At 41.8% G+C, this 15,304-nt stretch overlaps 2 protein-coding genes across 2 annotated transcripts in view; one reads left to right on the forward strand and one right to left on the reverse strand.

Moving 5' to 3' along the window:
• The window catches only part of ppm1e (protein phosphatase, Mg2+/Mn2+ dependent, 1E), a 33,185-nt gene extending 25,523 nt beyond the window's left edge, over positions 1 to 7,662 (reverse strand). The window contains exon 1 of the mRNA XM_077505922.1: positions 7,033 to 7,662. Coding sequence (XP_077362048.1) covers positions 7,033 to 7,217 — 185 coding nt within the window. The 5' untranslated portion in view covers positions 7,218 to 7,662. The remainder of the gene's footprint in view (positions 1 to 7,032) is intronic.
• A 337-nt stretch (positions 7,663 to 7,999) lies between these two features.
• smg8 (SMG8 nonsense mediated mRNA decay factor) lies at positions 8,000 to 14,389 on the forward strand. The gene is made up of 6 exons (XM_077505919.1): positions 8,000 to 8,750; positions 10,120 to 10,611; positions 10,699 to 11,095; positions 11,761 to 11,906; positions 12,398 to 13,282; positions 13,981 to 14,389. Exons 1-6 carry the CDS (start codon positions 8,133 to 8,135, stop codon positions 14,191 to 14,193), a joined length of 2,751 nt encoding a protein of 916 aa, XP_077362045.1. The 5' UTR covers positions 8,000 to 8,132; the 3' UTR covers positions 14,194 to 14,389.
• The last annotated feature ends 915 nt before the right edge of the window (positions 14,390 to 15,304 follow it).

Raw genomic sequence — 15,304 nt, forward strand, 5'->3', positions numbered from 1 at the left:
GGGAATAACAAAAACTTAGCATTACCCCGTGGCATTATGGGGGAAAATTGCTATGTTTGTAGCATTTGGTCAACATTTCATTTTACCGATACGTTTGAACGACTTTGCAGTACGTTTGAACAACATAGCCCAGTCAGAACTGTTTACATTGGCAGTCCCACGCTTCCGTCAATATATGATGCAGTTGGATGTTAAAAAGTCAGTCATGACAAGTTGTTAGTCTAAAGCGTTATATTTTAGTGAATATTTTTTTTGCCATGTTCAAGTTTATTTATTTTTTAAACAATATTTGATTAAAACACATTTGCATCACAATTGGAAGATGTAGTGTTGTCACTATGAAATATTTTTAGGATTGATTAATGGATCGATTAGTCAATTAATCAACGAATCTGATTCATTTTAATTTTGCATGCGTGTATTATAAAAGCATTTTTTTCCCCTGATTACTGTTTATTAACCGGTGATTGCAGTTTATTTCGTACTTCGTATTCGTAGAGACTTTTTTTTTTTTTTTTTAAAAAGGGGGTTGATATACTATGTTACAGGTTCTGTCATTGTTTTCCACAGTAAAAACAGAAGTTTACAAATGTCTTATTTTGATTCAACAGAAGATAATCAGTCTTCTTTCATGAAAGACTACAGAAATCAGTGAATTACTGTTGATATGCTGAAATCAGAGGATTTGTACAATTTAAATTTAAAAAAATGACTCCAAACGATTACTTGATTATTAAAATGGTTGATTCATGTGATAAATTATTTGTTGATTAACCGATTAATTTGGACAGTCCTAATATAATGGCATCACCAAACATCCATATTTGGTATTGTAAGTACTCAAATTGAATTACTCGTACTCGGTCGGAAAAGTGGTATCAATGTATCCCGAAGACTAATTTAATTGAATTAATGGGCGGCACGGTGGATGACTTGTTAGCACGTCCGCCTCCCAGTTCTGAGGACTCGGGTTTGAGTCCAGGCTCCGGCCTACCTGGGTGGAGTTTGCATGTTCTCCCCGTACCTGCGTGTGTCTTCTCCGGGTACTCCGGTCTCCTCCCATATTCCAAAGACATGCATGGCAGGTTTATTGGGCGCTCTGAATTGTCCTTAGGTGAGCTTGTGAGTGTGGATGGTTGTTCGTCTCTCTATGCCCTGTGATTGGCTGGAACCCAGTCCAGGGTGCAACCCGACTACTGCCCAAAGCCACCTGGGATGGGCTCCAGCACCCCCCGCGACCGTTGTGAGGAATAAGCGGTCAAGAAAATGGATGGATGGAGGGTTAATTAATGAGAAGTTTAAAAAAAAAAAAAAGCAGAAACAAGCCAAACCAAATAAAAAAGCAGAAGCATAAAATGTGCAACTCACGACTCGCATAAAAGTTTACATACAGCACATTAGCGAGGTGCTCAGCTGACCTATAATTGCTTTTCCCGTGAGGGCGCCCAGGCTGTTGCCATGGCAACTATTGTCCGCGATACAAGGTTGTGTCAAAGCGGGCATATTGGCATGCGCGTTGTTTGGCGGCTTCCTTCCAGCGCGCTGCTGAACGCTGACACGTCAGTTGGCCGAGGCGCTCGTAACGTTTGTGTTTCGGTTCACTTTTGGAGCTTTGCACTTTGTCATGATTTGAAAAGCAAATCATTTGCTCAACTTTAGAAGGATAATCAACGGTTTTGGAATCATAGCTTTTAACATAGTTCTGATTTATGCCTCCTCAATCTGCACCACCGGGCACCATTTTATAAAACAACGGTTTTAATTTGATGATCAGATTCCAGCTCGACTTCTATTGATTGAATTCTGCTGACCTCAACTTCACGTGGAGCACTTCACTTTTGAACCACTTCAGACACTCAAAAATGTGTGACCTCAGACATAAAAGGGGAAAAAAAAAGATAAGTGATGTTTCCCCCAGAATGAGCTTAGATGGCAAACCAGAGGAATTTGGTGGGAAGCCATTATGAAAAGCCAGACTGGGCCGACACAACTTGAGCCAGAACTGCTTTTAGGAAACTCGCTGACATCAGGATTTCCCTCGCTAAACAGATGACAGCTCAGCCAAAAGGCAAAGATTTTTCCACGTTTGTTTGCCCAAACCAAAAGACCAGGCAAACAAATATTCACCATACACAAAAAATGGCATGTTTGTGCTTTCGGGAGAGATTTCAGGATAAAAACCTTAAAATAAATAAATAAATAAATAAAAAAATAACAAAAAAAACAAAAACAAAAAAAAAGCACCATAATCTTTTCAGGTGAACTTCATTTATTTAAACTACTGGAAAGTTTTTGACGTACATGTTGGATGTTTTAATACTTTTTTGCAGATCTATTCTTGAATCATTCAGCCATTTCCAGCAGTAAAAAATTAATTTGTCCAGAAGGAATTTGATAACTTCATTATTTTTCATGTACAATTAATACCTTTAAAAATGAAATTTTTCCACTTGCTGTCAACTGAAGATGACATCACCTGTGCTGAGGAAGTAAGTAACGACCAATCATGGCTCAGTTTGCTGACCAAACCCAGAAAACAGGAGAGCCGTGATCAAGGTTATTGTAATTAACAAAAAAAAAAAAAACTAAGCTAAAATTCAAAAAACAATTTTGTTAACAAAACTACAATTTATGTCTACAAAACTAACTAAAACTAACTATAATTATAACAAAAATGTCCTTCGTTTTAGTCTTTGGTAATTAATTTAATGCATGAGCCTTTTTTTTGGGATGATTTCATATGTGATTAAGTATTTATTTTAATATTAACCGGAATAAGGACGTTTGAAAGTGTGTCACACAGAAGTAACGTCATCTAGCAGCAGCCAATAGAAAAGCACCTTCAGATGACATCGCTCCCATGGTGTTTTTTAAATATTGCGCACAAGTAATAAACATTAAAAAAAAATAAAAAAAAAGGGGGGGGGGGGGGAAGTAAAATACTGAAACTAACTAAAACTAAGCATTTATTAAATAACTAAAACTAATACAAACTAACAGAGCCACCCTGAAAACTAATTAAACCACTAAATTTATAAAATAAAACAAAATAAAAAATAACTAAAATGAAAAATTCCAAAACTATAATAACCCTGGTTGTGATTGGTCGTTACCTACGTCCTCAGCACAGATGAGGTCATCTTCAATCGATGGCAGGTGGAAAAATTCATTTTTAAAGGTATTAATTGTACATGAAAAACAATGATTGAGTGTCCCTTTAATAATAATGAGCTGAATAGCCAAAATCGCCAACAGATGAACCTTTCTGTGACTCTTCCAGTCTTGTCTGTATCTCTGTTGCAACCTGCTGATGGCCCGAAAAGTTCCTGACGTCTGTATTTTGGCCTGTTTTACTGCCACTTCACCCCCTCCTGCTAGAATGTACTGGAGAGGTGGCAGTAAAAGAGGCCAAAATTCTGATGTCAGGGGCTTAGAGTTTCATCAGCAGTTTGCAATAGAGACTGGAAGAGTGACAGAAAGCCATAGAAGCGGACGTGGAAAAAAACTGTTGTGAATTTTGCCATTCAGGTCTTTTTAGATAAAAGCAAGTTGTGCAAAAAGTACAAAACTCTTTGTGACTAGCTCAATAACAACACAAGGGTTTGATTGAATCAAATGTGTAACACCATTAAAAAAAAAAAAAAACAACAACACTATTTGTGACGAATGACTGCAGGAGCAGGAAGAGGAAGTCCACCCTCCCCCCCCCCATCTGGGCCGTCGTTACCCTGGTGGAGGAAACGAAGAGGGCGGAGTCGCGCTTTGGGTTTTGACACAATACCAACGCATGCAGCGCTCACTCATCAGGAAGGAAACGGCCGACCTTTAAGTGCCTCTTCCAAACAATGTCGAAGCCAAACGCTAACGTGATATAGCCTGGACGGGAAAAAGGATGTCACTGCAGATTACAAGATGGTTGAGAAAACGGAAACGTTGACTTGAGCGCGGTGTGGTAGTGGTTAGCACGTCTGCCGCATGGTCGTTATGGTGAGGGATGGAGTTCAAATCAGCAGCTAACACGTTAACTTCTGTGAATAAAAGTGTCTATGAATTGTGAAAGAGGACGTTTACTACCATTTTTTTCTGATAGAGAAATGAAAGCCTTATTTGAGAGAGGCATTTATTTTCTTAAGTTTATCAAAAGGATTGACAGTATTAGTGGAAAAACACCATCCTTGAAAAAAAAGACATGCTTTTTTTCTGGAGGGAAAAAGAAGTCTAAGTTATATGAGGAAGGCATTTATTTTTCTTAGGTAAGAATGCAGAGGCTAATTGAGACACATCATCTGTCGGGCAATGACAATAGAAAAACAACATATTTGGTGTATAGGCAATGCATGCCTTTTCTGATTAGAGAAAGAAGGCTAAATTATTCAGGAAGGCATTTAATTTTCTTATGTGGAACACCGGTACTGCTAATCAAGGCACGACGCCTATCAATGGAATAGCCGCTATTTGAGATAATATGGCATTAGTGTGTGTAAGAATTAGGGCTGGGTCTAAAATATCAATATTGAATCGATAGTCCTTTTCATAACCCAATATTGATTCATAAAACCATGAATCGATACTTTTAATATAGATTTTTTTTACCCTGTAAATTAATGTGCCAAATAGGGCCCGACCGATTAATAGGCCACCGATTATAATCGGCCGATGATTGGCCTTCAAACATCGGTCAAAACAATGGGTGCTAAACAATTGAGCTAAATCGTTGATTATTTTCCCCTTAAAACGTTATCAAAGAAAGCCGAAGTTTCCAACACTATGAAAGTCCCCTGAATGCACCATTTTGCTTGCGTAGCATTAGCAACTAGCAAGTGTGTAGCGTATGTTATTCTGTTGTCCCTAAGCGTTCTTTAAGCTTTTTAATGACACCTCAGTTAGAGTTAACTGTAAAACTGAATACACGATATGTTAAGAATTACATCCACTGTATATTTAAAAACAAAACACGCTTCGTTTTTAAAACATCGCTAGCCTAGCGCAAACAGGAAGTTAGCAAATGCTGACGGGAAGTTAGCATCGACTTCAGGAGTGTTTTTCCTTTAAATAACGAATAAAATCGGGCCCTTCTGAATCGAATCGAATCAATTTTGGAAATCTGAATCAATACTAGGGCTGGGAATCTTTGACTGTCTCACGATTCGATTCGATTACGATTTTTGGGTCTACGATTCGATTCAGAATCAAATTTTGATTCGATTCAACCGATTTTCGATTCAAAATTATTTAATTGACAAATGATTTCTGCTTCAATTTACAGATATGCGCAACATTGTCATGATCTACTCCAGTCTGCAAAATGACAAATAGACAGTGTCTTTTTTATTTATTTTTTTATTTATTTATTTATTTAGTATTGTAAGTGCCTTTTTTCCACAAAAACAGCATGTGGGCTACAACTGCCTTTTCCCCTTCTTCTTAATTTCAAATTTAAATAAAATCGATTTTTGGATATTAATTTCGATTCGATTAATAAATGAGAATCTCGATTCTTTTATGAATCTATTTTTTTGGCACACCCCTAATCGATACCCAGCCCTACTACTAAGAATGTTTTTTTTTTTTTTTTCTGGTGGCGAAAAAGAGCAGCAAGGTTATTTGAGGATGGCATTTATTTTTCTTAAATGAAATGCTGAGACTATTAAAGGTATGACATCTATTAAAGAACAACAGGTATTTGAGGAAATATCGTATTTTGAGTAAAAGTATTTTTTTGTGGTGAGAAAAGGGATGCAAGCTTATTTGAGGGAGGCATTAATTTTCTTCCTTCAAAACGTGAGAAATCAATAAATTTCACACAACTAATGAATCCTACTGGATTCAAGTGTCTGGGGCCAAGTAAGTTGCAGAATAAAATGAATATTTTGTTGACAAATCCGACAAATATAATATTCATTCATGTTGTGCTAAAAGTGAAACGTTTCAAATGAGCTCCAACAGCCTCAGCAGTTTGCATCAAGTTTGGTCCGGCAAACTCTCAAAAACACCCAAGACTGTCCAAATCCAAATCACGGAACAGACAATTTCGCACGTCCGTCTGACTGACTGCGGTGTTACTTCTCTCAGCTCACCAAACTGTCAACTATTCTCACAACAGCCTTGGGTTGTTTTCTTCAGAAATGTGCCTCAATTAACTAGTAGAGATCAGTCCAGGGTGATCCCGCTTCTCTCGCCAAACACTTATTTGGGACAGACTCCATCATAGATGACTCCTAACGAGGACAACTGTAATAAGACAATCAATGGATGGTGGATTTACATGTTGCAACCCCCCCCAACGATTTTATTACTAACCCCTGACACACATGCTCTCCTACACCACCGGAGTATCTCAGAGCACCTCCACACGCCCACGGTGTGTTTAAAAAAAAAAAAAAAAGCAAACTCCTTTCCAGACACGAGTGTGCCGCGGGTGCCCTAGATGAGTGCTTCCCTTGCCAGCACACTTCTTTCTGCACCTATTTTGGATTCTAAACCAGGCCAGCATCTCATTTTCTCACTTTTTCTTTTTGGCCATTTCTGCCAAGTATGTTCACACACGCACACGCACTAATCCAGTTCGAACTGCACACTAACTACATTATGTAAGAAGTGCATCATCCTCTTGAACGCATCTTGTGTTGCATTTTTTTTCCTGTCAGGAATTTGTCAAATGGAGGCAAATAACAGAGCCGGTGGGGTTATTTTTATCTGTAAGAAGATGATGGTCTTCCTCCCCCCGCCTATGTAATGATGACGTCGGCATGTTACGCAAAATCGGGGGTTCACCTTTGGATTTGGGGAACTTTTTCTCAAGTGGCTCTGCAGCACGGCTGTCAATAAAGTATGCAACTAAAAGCAAATATCTTACCTTTTTTTTAATTATTATATGCAACGTTTTTGTTTTTGTGTGGGGGGGACACACCCAGCTCGCGTGGTTGTGAGGTGTGAACAAGACCCAGTCGGGGTCGAGTCCCCCTTTCTCGCAGTTTCACCCTAAAATCGAGCAACATGCACGTTTTGAACGCAGAAAAGTGCCCACTTAACTATTTGTAGAGGTGCTGCAGACACAAATCGAGGCATTCCCCCTCCACTTCGTCCTCGCACACAAGGTCCGTCAAGGGGCGCAAGGGCAGGGGGTCGCTGTCCTGCAGAGGAGGGCTCATCTCGCGGAGAAAGAGCTCCAAGAACCGTCGGAAGGTTTTCTCCTCTGCTGCACAGCCGGCCATCATTGCTCATTCCTGGACACACTCGCACTCGCAGCTCCGCCCGTCGCTTCGCTTCACTCGGCTGGGAAGACTCGCGGCGACACGCTGGCCCGAACTCGACGGTGGACTTTTGGTCTTCGGGGGAGAGCTTCCGAGCTAGCTGGTTCCCGGTAGCGGAGGGTGAGAGGGGTATCTACCGGCGTGCGGACCGAAGAGACAAGGGAGGTGCTAGCGGACTAATTTCGTTAAAGTGTTGGACTGCCCCCCATTCACCGCCGAGTGGGAGCGCGCGCCGCTAGCTGGGATTTCGTCGGATCGGAAGGACGTTGACGTCACGGATTACGTAGTCGCGCATGACGTGAACGCGCACGCACAGGAGCCATTCTTGGGGAGACTATGATTTTTATTTTTTTTAATACAAACGAACCGAATACATTTTAAGCTAAGCAATAGTAAAATCAATTATGATCTTTAAATGTACAGTTCTAACTTTTCTCGCTATATTTTCTTAAACTTTTTTAAACTTTCAAATAAAACAACAAAAAGATTTAAATAAAATTCGTGGTTGTCTGTGTGCTATCTGTATATTTATATTTATAATGTGATAATCTTTATAATCTCATTTAACAACCATGTTATTTATCCAATTTTGTTTATTTTTAATTCCGGTATTTTTCTCCTGACATATTTATAAAAAAATTATTATTTTTTTGCCTCACATGGTTGTTAATGACATTTTATTGATATTACAAAATCCGTTTAATTATTTTATACGTCGAAGTTTATTGTTAAAATAATATTACATAAACTGTGTCGTTCGTTTACGCAAGTAGGAACTTCACATTTTGGTATTCTTTGTGTCCAGGCGGACAGTCCAAACCGGAAGTACTGTTGGTGCGTCACTATTTTGGTTCCCCTTTTTTTTCGGTCCAAAAGAAGATGAAGGAAACCAACATGGCCGTCCCAGTGAGCATGGAGGCGCTTCTTCGTGCGGCCGTCTCGGAGGACGCCGAGCACCGGGACGATGGCCTGTGCGTGGTGGGCATCTTCGGCAAAAGCAGCATGCAGATGGGCGCCCTCAAGGAGTCCCTCGTCAACACCCTAGCGGACAAACATGTCTTCTCCGCGTTCGGCGGAGCGGACGACGGAGGCGACGGTGGTATCCAGGCGCTGTACAACCCGGACAACCGCGTCTTGTACCTGCTGCTCACCTCCGTGTGCGACGGCCGCCAGCTGCTGCGGGCCTGTCTGTCCCAGAGCACGGGCAGCGGCCACGCCGACGCCCACGACTTTTGGAAGGGTCTGGAGCGGCAGCACTGCCTCCGCCTGCTCTACTTGTTCTCGGTGTGTCACGTTCTGCTACTTGTCCACCCCAGCCACACGTTCGACGTCACCTACGACCGGCTCTTCCGAGCCCTGGACGCCCTCAGGCAGAAGGCGCTGCCCCTCATCCGGGCCGCCGTCAAAGACTGCCCGGTTTCCAAGGAGTGGAAGGTCAACTGTCGGCCGTGCCCGCCTCGGCTCCTCTTCGTCTTCCAGATGAGCGGAACGCTCAAGGTCCTCCATTTACATTAGGGGTGGGAACCTCTGGGTACCCCACGATACAATACGATATGCGATACATGGCTCATGATAACGATTATCTCAAGATATGACGATACCCCGATTATCGATAAATTGGTCAGGTAATAAATCCCCAACACTCTATGACAACTACTCAAGATAGAAACTGATGTTTTCTCAATGAGAAAAAAAATATATATATATATATATTTGTACCATCACTGAAACACAATATTAAAACTGGTGTTTTCTTCACAGTGAGTACTTTAGTGTACAAATACAAATGTCTTCTGAACAGAGACCACTTTCTGTGAACAAATTAGTCTTTCTTAAACACTACTGTCATGCAGCATGTCAGTCAGTTACATAGTCAATTGTTTCATTTTATAAACTAAAAATTTTTGTGTAAAATTGCAAAATTAAATAAATAAAATTACTTAAATATTAAATCCAATTAAATCAATAATAGTCCTCAGAAATGGTGAGCTTCAAAAAGTCGAAACATAAAATGTTAAAATTGAAGATATAATACACATTTTTCATAGAAACGTATGCAAAACTGAGTCAGTTGCTGGACAAATAAATGTCTTACACAAGTAAAAGTAAGCTCATAAGTTTTTTGTTTTTTTTTGCCTGAAGATTTCCGTACATTTCCCTGACACTCTACTGAGGTGCTCCCCCTAGCGGCCCACCAAGTAATTGCTCAATAAGTAATGAACAATGGAGCTGTTACAGTGGCTGTATATTAACTACAAATATTGCGATACTTGGCGTAGGTGTGTTGATAATCTATCATAAGACAAAGTATCATGATTTATCACGAAATCGATATTGTCACACTCTTAACTCATTCACTGCCAGTCATTATAGAAAATTTTTACATTTCCAATACTCACGTGATATTACATTCAATAATTATATATAAACCGAATCTACCAAATAACAGAATAGACTCCCTACTTTTTGTCCCGTCCCGTTCTTTTATAATTGACAGCAGAAAAATGTAGGTTTGCCAAAATACAGCCATTTCTCCCAAGGACTCTGAAACTGTGTTTATTTCCTATAAAATGGGGCAATGATGTCATCTACCGGTGGTTGGGCATCAGTAAAGTTGTTTCCAAGTTTGATATTTACAGTGGAGCATGCTCAGATTCGCCCCCATTTAGCACCGCTCTAAAAAATACAATTGACAAGTATACTTGTCAAAGGCAGTGAATAAGTTAATTTACATACAATCTTTTTTTTTTTTTTTTTTTTTTTTTTTACATTGGTTGAACCCTACTCCGTTCAGGTCACCCCACAGATTACAATGGTTGCCTTTTCTTGCTAGCCATAAACGTTTCTTGATGGGTTTCTTCCCCAGGTCCCCAATGGCTCAGAGTCGGGCGTCCACCCGGACAAACCCAAGAAGCACTCGCCCCGACGGCGCCTGCAGCACGCTCTGGAGGACCAGATCTACCGCATTTTCCGCAAAAGTCGAGTGCTTACCAATCAGAGCAGCAACTGCCTGTTCACCGTGCCCGCCAACCAGGCCTTCGTCTACGTGCTGCCCGCCTCCGACGAGGACCCAGTGGGCACCCTGCTGGGCCAGTTGCGCTCCAACTGCGTCCTGTGCGAGCAGGACTCGGGCACGCTGGTATCCGGCCCGCGGCGCTATCAACAGACGCGCCGCTCGGCCCGGCAGGGCACGGCGGAGCAATCGGTAGCAGGTACGGCGCCGGCCGACTGCACCTTGAAGGAGTTCCTGTGGCAGCACGTGGAACTGGTTCTGACCAAGAAAGGCTTTGACGACAGCGTGGGACGGAACCCGCAGCCGTGCCACTTTGAGCTGCCGTCCTACTCTAAGTGGGCACAGGTTAGACTTTTTTTTTTTTTTTTTTTTTTGGTTAAACTTAACAACGCAATTGAAAATCTTTTGTTTCCCTCCAATATTGGCCTATAGGTGGCGCTGAAGCTCCACCAGGCGATAGCGGGCGGCGGCGAGGACGAGGCAGCCGAGCTGGCAGCCAAGGTTCAGGCCCAGCTGAAGGTGCTGGACGGCTTCCTGGATGCAGACGCTAAGTTCTCAGAGAATCGGTGCCAGAAGGCGCTGCCGCTGGCACACAGCGCATACCAGGCCAACCTTCCACACAACTACACTACGGCGGTGCACAAGAATCAACTGGCACAGGCGCTGCGCGTCTACAGCCAGCATGCGCGTGGCGTGGCCTTCCAGCGCTATGCCCTGCAGGTCCACGAGGACTGCTACAAGTTCTGGAGCAACGGGCACCAGCTGTGCGAGGAGCGCAGCCTCTCTGACCAGCACTGCGTTCACAAGTTTCACCTTCTGCCGCAGGCGGGTAAGCGCAAGGCTTTTAACTTCACTGCCAGCCATTTTAGAAAATTTCAAAATTTTCAATACCCATTCGACATTACGATCAATTAATTATATATAAACCGAATCTACCAAATGACAGAATAGACTCCCTACTTTTTGTCTCGTCCCGTTCTTTTATAATTGACAGTAGAAAAATGTAGGTTTGCCAAAATACAGCCAGTTCTCCCATGGGCTCTGAAACTGTGTTTATTTCGTATAAAATGGGGCAATGATGTCATCTACCGGTGGTTGGGCATCAGTAAAGTTGTTTCCAAGTTTGACGTTTACAGTGGAGCATAATCAGATTCTCCCCCATGTATCTCCGCTCTAAAAAGTATAATTGACAAGTATACTTGTCAAAGGCAGTGAATGAGTTAATTAGTTTATTAGTTTTTAAGCTAGTTAACATGAACTCAAAGTAAAAAAAAAAATCAGCTTTAAGTATGATTTTTATGTGAAAAATAGTACCAGTACATAAATGCTTAACGTCTACGTGCATTGGGTCTGCCTTCAGCAGAGTGCAAAAAGTTGGCACCTGCTCTGTAAAGTGCATTGCAGCACTGGAGTGGAACTGCATGTACTTTTATGGGCTACTTGAGATAAATCTAATTGGTGACTTTCAACTTTTTTTTTTTTTTATTTGACTAGGAGAGAAAACAGACGTGGATCACAACCCGCCCATTCTCAACCACAACAGCAGGGGGCGCTCTACCAGCTCTTGCAACTGCGGAAGGAAGCAGGCTCCCCGAGAGGACCCTTTCGACGTACAAGCTGCAAACTACGATTTTTATCAGGTATGCAATTGCCGACTTTGAGATGTCACAGATGGTTGCTGTTCCACTTACAGCATGCTTGTGTTTTTTTGTTTTGTTTTGTTTTTTTTAAGAAAAAAAGAATTTCCGTTTTCAAAATAAAAAGCTTTTTTTCCCTCACATTTTTATAATCTTTAGTTAAAAAAATAAAAAATGTCTGCAAATTTAGTTAAGTGTTTATTTCTTTAGATAAAATTACATTTTATGAAATTTTACACTTAAAATATTTGTGTGGGGGGGTTCTCCAAATTTTGTGATTAAAATAAAATAGAGCCAAATACAAAAATGGGTTACACACTTTTTTGGTTGTTATAATGAAAACAAAAACAAACAAAAAAAATGTCAGAGTAAAAAGTCCCCACTTTGGGTTTAGTGATTTCATAAAAAATGGTAGTTATTTTATTTTTAATTTACAGTTGAAGTTGAGAGGAAAAAAAAGTGACGATCTTACCCATGTCGTTGTGGTCGTGCAGGCCCTGGAGGAGAAATGCTGCGGGAAGCTGGAGCGCATCAACTTCCCAATCTTCCAGCCAAGCACTCCCGACCCGGCCCCGGCCAGCAACCAGGCGCCGCGCCCCCCTTGCGAGGCAGACGCCGACCGGCTGAAGGAGCCCGGCGCCACCCACAGTCACACGCCCGGCGACACCAGCTTGAGCCTGGCGCTCAGCCTGGGCCAGTCCACCGACAGCTTGGGTCCTTATGGGGACGGCGACTCGACCTCCGCCACAGCCGCCGCCGACGGCCCAGTGCAGCAAAAACGTCCCAGCCTGGCCGACCGGCAGCCCTCCACCGTGGAGTACCTCCCGGGAATGATGCACTCGGGCTGCCCCAAGGGCCTCCTGCCCAAATTCTCCAGTTGGTCCCTGGTCAAACTGGGCCCGGCCAAGTCATACAACTGCCACACGGGTCTGGAACTGCCCGGCTTCCTCCCCGGCGCCTCCTTCCTGCTCCCGTGGGACTTGGTGATCCGCTCCCGTTCCGAGGACGACTCGGCCGAGCCCCTGGACGGTGGCGCGTCCTCCTGGCCGGCCCCTAACAAGACGCTGGTGGGGAAGAGGGGGGGCACCGGCGGGCTGGGGAGGAGCCGGCGGCGGGACGACACGGCGCGGGCCTACGTGGGCTTCGAGTACGAGGACGGCCGAGGGCGGCGCTTCATCGGCGCGGGGCCTGACAAGGTCGTCAAGGTGCTGGGACCAGGCGGTGCCAAGGAGCCCGCCAGCAGGGTCCTCAATGGCGACATGCAGCTCTACGTGCCCTCACCCTCGCAGGGACGAGGCGTCAAGCCTCACTTTGCGCAGCTCATGCGGCTTTTTATCGTGGTGCCCGACGCCCCGCTTGAAGTCACCCTCAACCCGCAGGTACGTGCCCACAATAAAAGCATGCGTCTATAATTGGGTTTTGAGTTTCTAAATGGAAATGAAAAGCATGCATCACCAATATTTTGGAATGTTAACTTTTTTTTTTTTTTTTTTATCTAAATACAAAAGCATCTCTACAATTTTTTTAAAATAAAACGTATATCTGCAAATAAAAAATTAATTGACAAAAAAAATAATTTATCACCCCCCAAAAATCTTCATTTTGATTTTATTTTTCATCTCCAATTTGTAATTTCACATTTTGTATGTAAAATATTTAAAATTATCATAAAAAGGTAAATATCTCTCAATCTAGTATTTAAGAAATGTAAAAAAAAAAAAAACATTTTAAGATGTTTTGTGCATGAAAAAAGCATGAACTTCCAAAATTTATATTTTTTTAAAAACACATACGTAAATGCTTACAAAAAAAATAGATATGCATGCTTTTACTAAACAAAAAAAAAATCTTGAAAATTTTCTAAAAATTCAAGATCCGTAAACTATAAAATGTTTTTTTTTTTTTTTAAATCCTCAATTTAGAGTTGTTGTTTTTTTAATGTAAAATGCAATAAAATTCTCAAATTTGCAAATGTATACTTTTCATTTTTACATCCATAAAATTTGCATATGAGTTTCGTATTTAAAAAGAACAAATATCGCTTATCAACTTCGGATGACATGAACATATTTTGCAGGTGCAGCCCGGTCCGGCGCCGTATCCCGTATTTCACCCGGAGCAGACAGACTTGGCGCTACCGCCCGACGGCCTTTGGGTGCTGCGCTTCCCGTACGCTTACGCCACCGAGGTGGGACCCTGCTACCCCCCCAAGGAGAACCAGCCCCTGGGCAACTACAAGGTGCTACGGGGAATCCTCAGAGCCACCGCCGCCAACACGCAACCTCAGTGACAGCTGCAATGTGCAATCTCTGAAATGGCCACTGGAGGGCGACAACCGTTTAAGAATGCTCCTACCGCCAAACATGAAAAATACTCATTAAAACTTTTTGACGTAAATAAATCTGTTTTGAATTAACATTAACTGTTAATGTATTTTGCCAGTGTTTGGTGATCATTATTTAGTTTATTAAACATTTACAGTTGCATTGTGTTGTGTTGTGTATTCATAACCTGGGCAAATGGATGTCTATGACTGGATGTGACATATAAAACAAAAGTTCCTTAAGAAAAGTGGACTATTTCACTTGAAAGGAGGCGGAGTCCATTGTCCCTGCGTCTTTGATAAGCAACACGGAAACGGGTCAGTGTTAAACATTTGCGTGGTATATAACCTGAAGGAATGCAGCCAATAATGCGGTTAATAACAAAGCTGGCCATTCAAGGTCATCAAGTGGGACAACGAGTGACGTGAAATCAATTGTTTATTTTTCCACATGGAATTTGACAGGTTCCACATGTTTTTTTTTCCTTCAAATTTTTCACAATTTCTCTCCTAAGTAATAATTGAAATTTTATTCATTTGGCCCTGGAACAAATAATGCACTAACATTTGAATGTTTGGACAATGTTTTAAATAACATTTTAGCACTACTATCAACTATGTGTAAAAAATAAAAAATAACTGCTCTACGACCGTAAAAACTTCACTTGGTCACAATAACAAGTACTGAGACGCCAGAAAAAAAAAAAGAGGCACATGCCAATCTTTTCAAAAGACAAAGTATTGGGACACTCTTGCTGCTTAATTCACTCAACTTCCTGGGTATCTTGTCCTAACCACACACAAAAAAAAAGCTACAGAAGAAGCAAAAACATGCCAGTCCTTCGATAATAAGAGACAATGACAAACATATTGGGACGCTGCAAAACTCTTGCTTCTTAATTCATGCAACTTCCTGTGTATCTAATTGGCAAAAAAAAAAAAAAAATGCCAAAGGAACAAAACTAAATGTGACATTCACCCTAAAAACCTTTTTAAAAAAATTACATCTTTAATTGCAGGACCACTATTTATCAGTTCCTTGGTGACCTTCAAAGTAGGATTGACGTAAATCTGGGCT

The sequence above is a fragment of the Festucalex cinctus genome, chromosome 18 (genome assembly GCF_051991245.1).
Source record: "Festucalex cinctus isolate MCC-2025b chromosome 18, RoL_Fcin_1.0, whole genome shotgun sequence".
Lineage (NCBI taxonomy): Eukaryota > Metazoa > Chordata > Actinopteri > Syngnathiformes > Syngnathidae > Festucalex > Festucalex cinctus.

Excerpts from the sequence above, each read along its gene's own strand:
- smg8 (XM_077505919.1), top strand. The coding sequence starts at position 8,133 with ATGAAGGAAACCAACATGGCCGTCCCAGTGAGCATGGAGGCGCTTCTT. Across the intron at positions 8,751-10,119 it reads AGATGAGCGGAACGCTCAAG|GTCCCCAATGGCTCAGAGTC; the intron begins GTCCTCCATTTA and ends TTTCTTCCCCAG. Across the intron at positions 11,907-12,397 it reads CAAACTACGATTTTTATCAG|GCCCTGGAGGAGAAATGCTG; the intron begins GTATGCAATTGC and ends GTGGTCGTGCAG.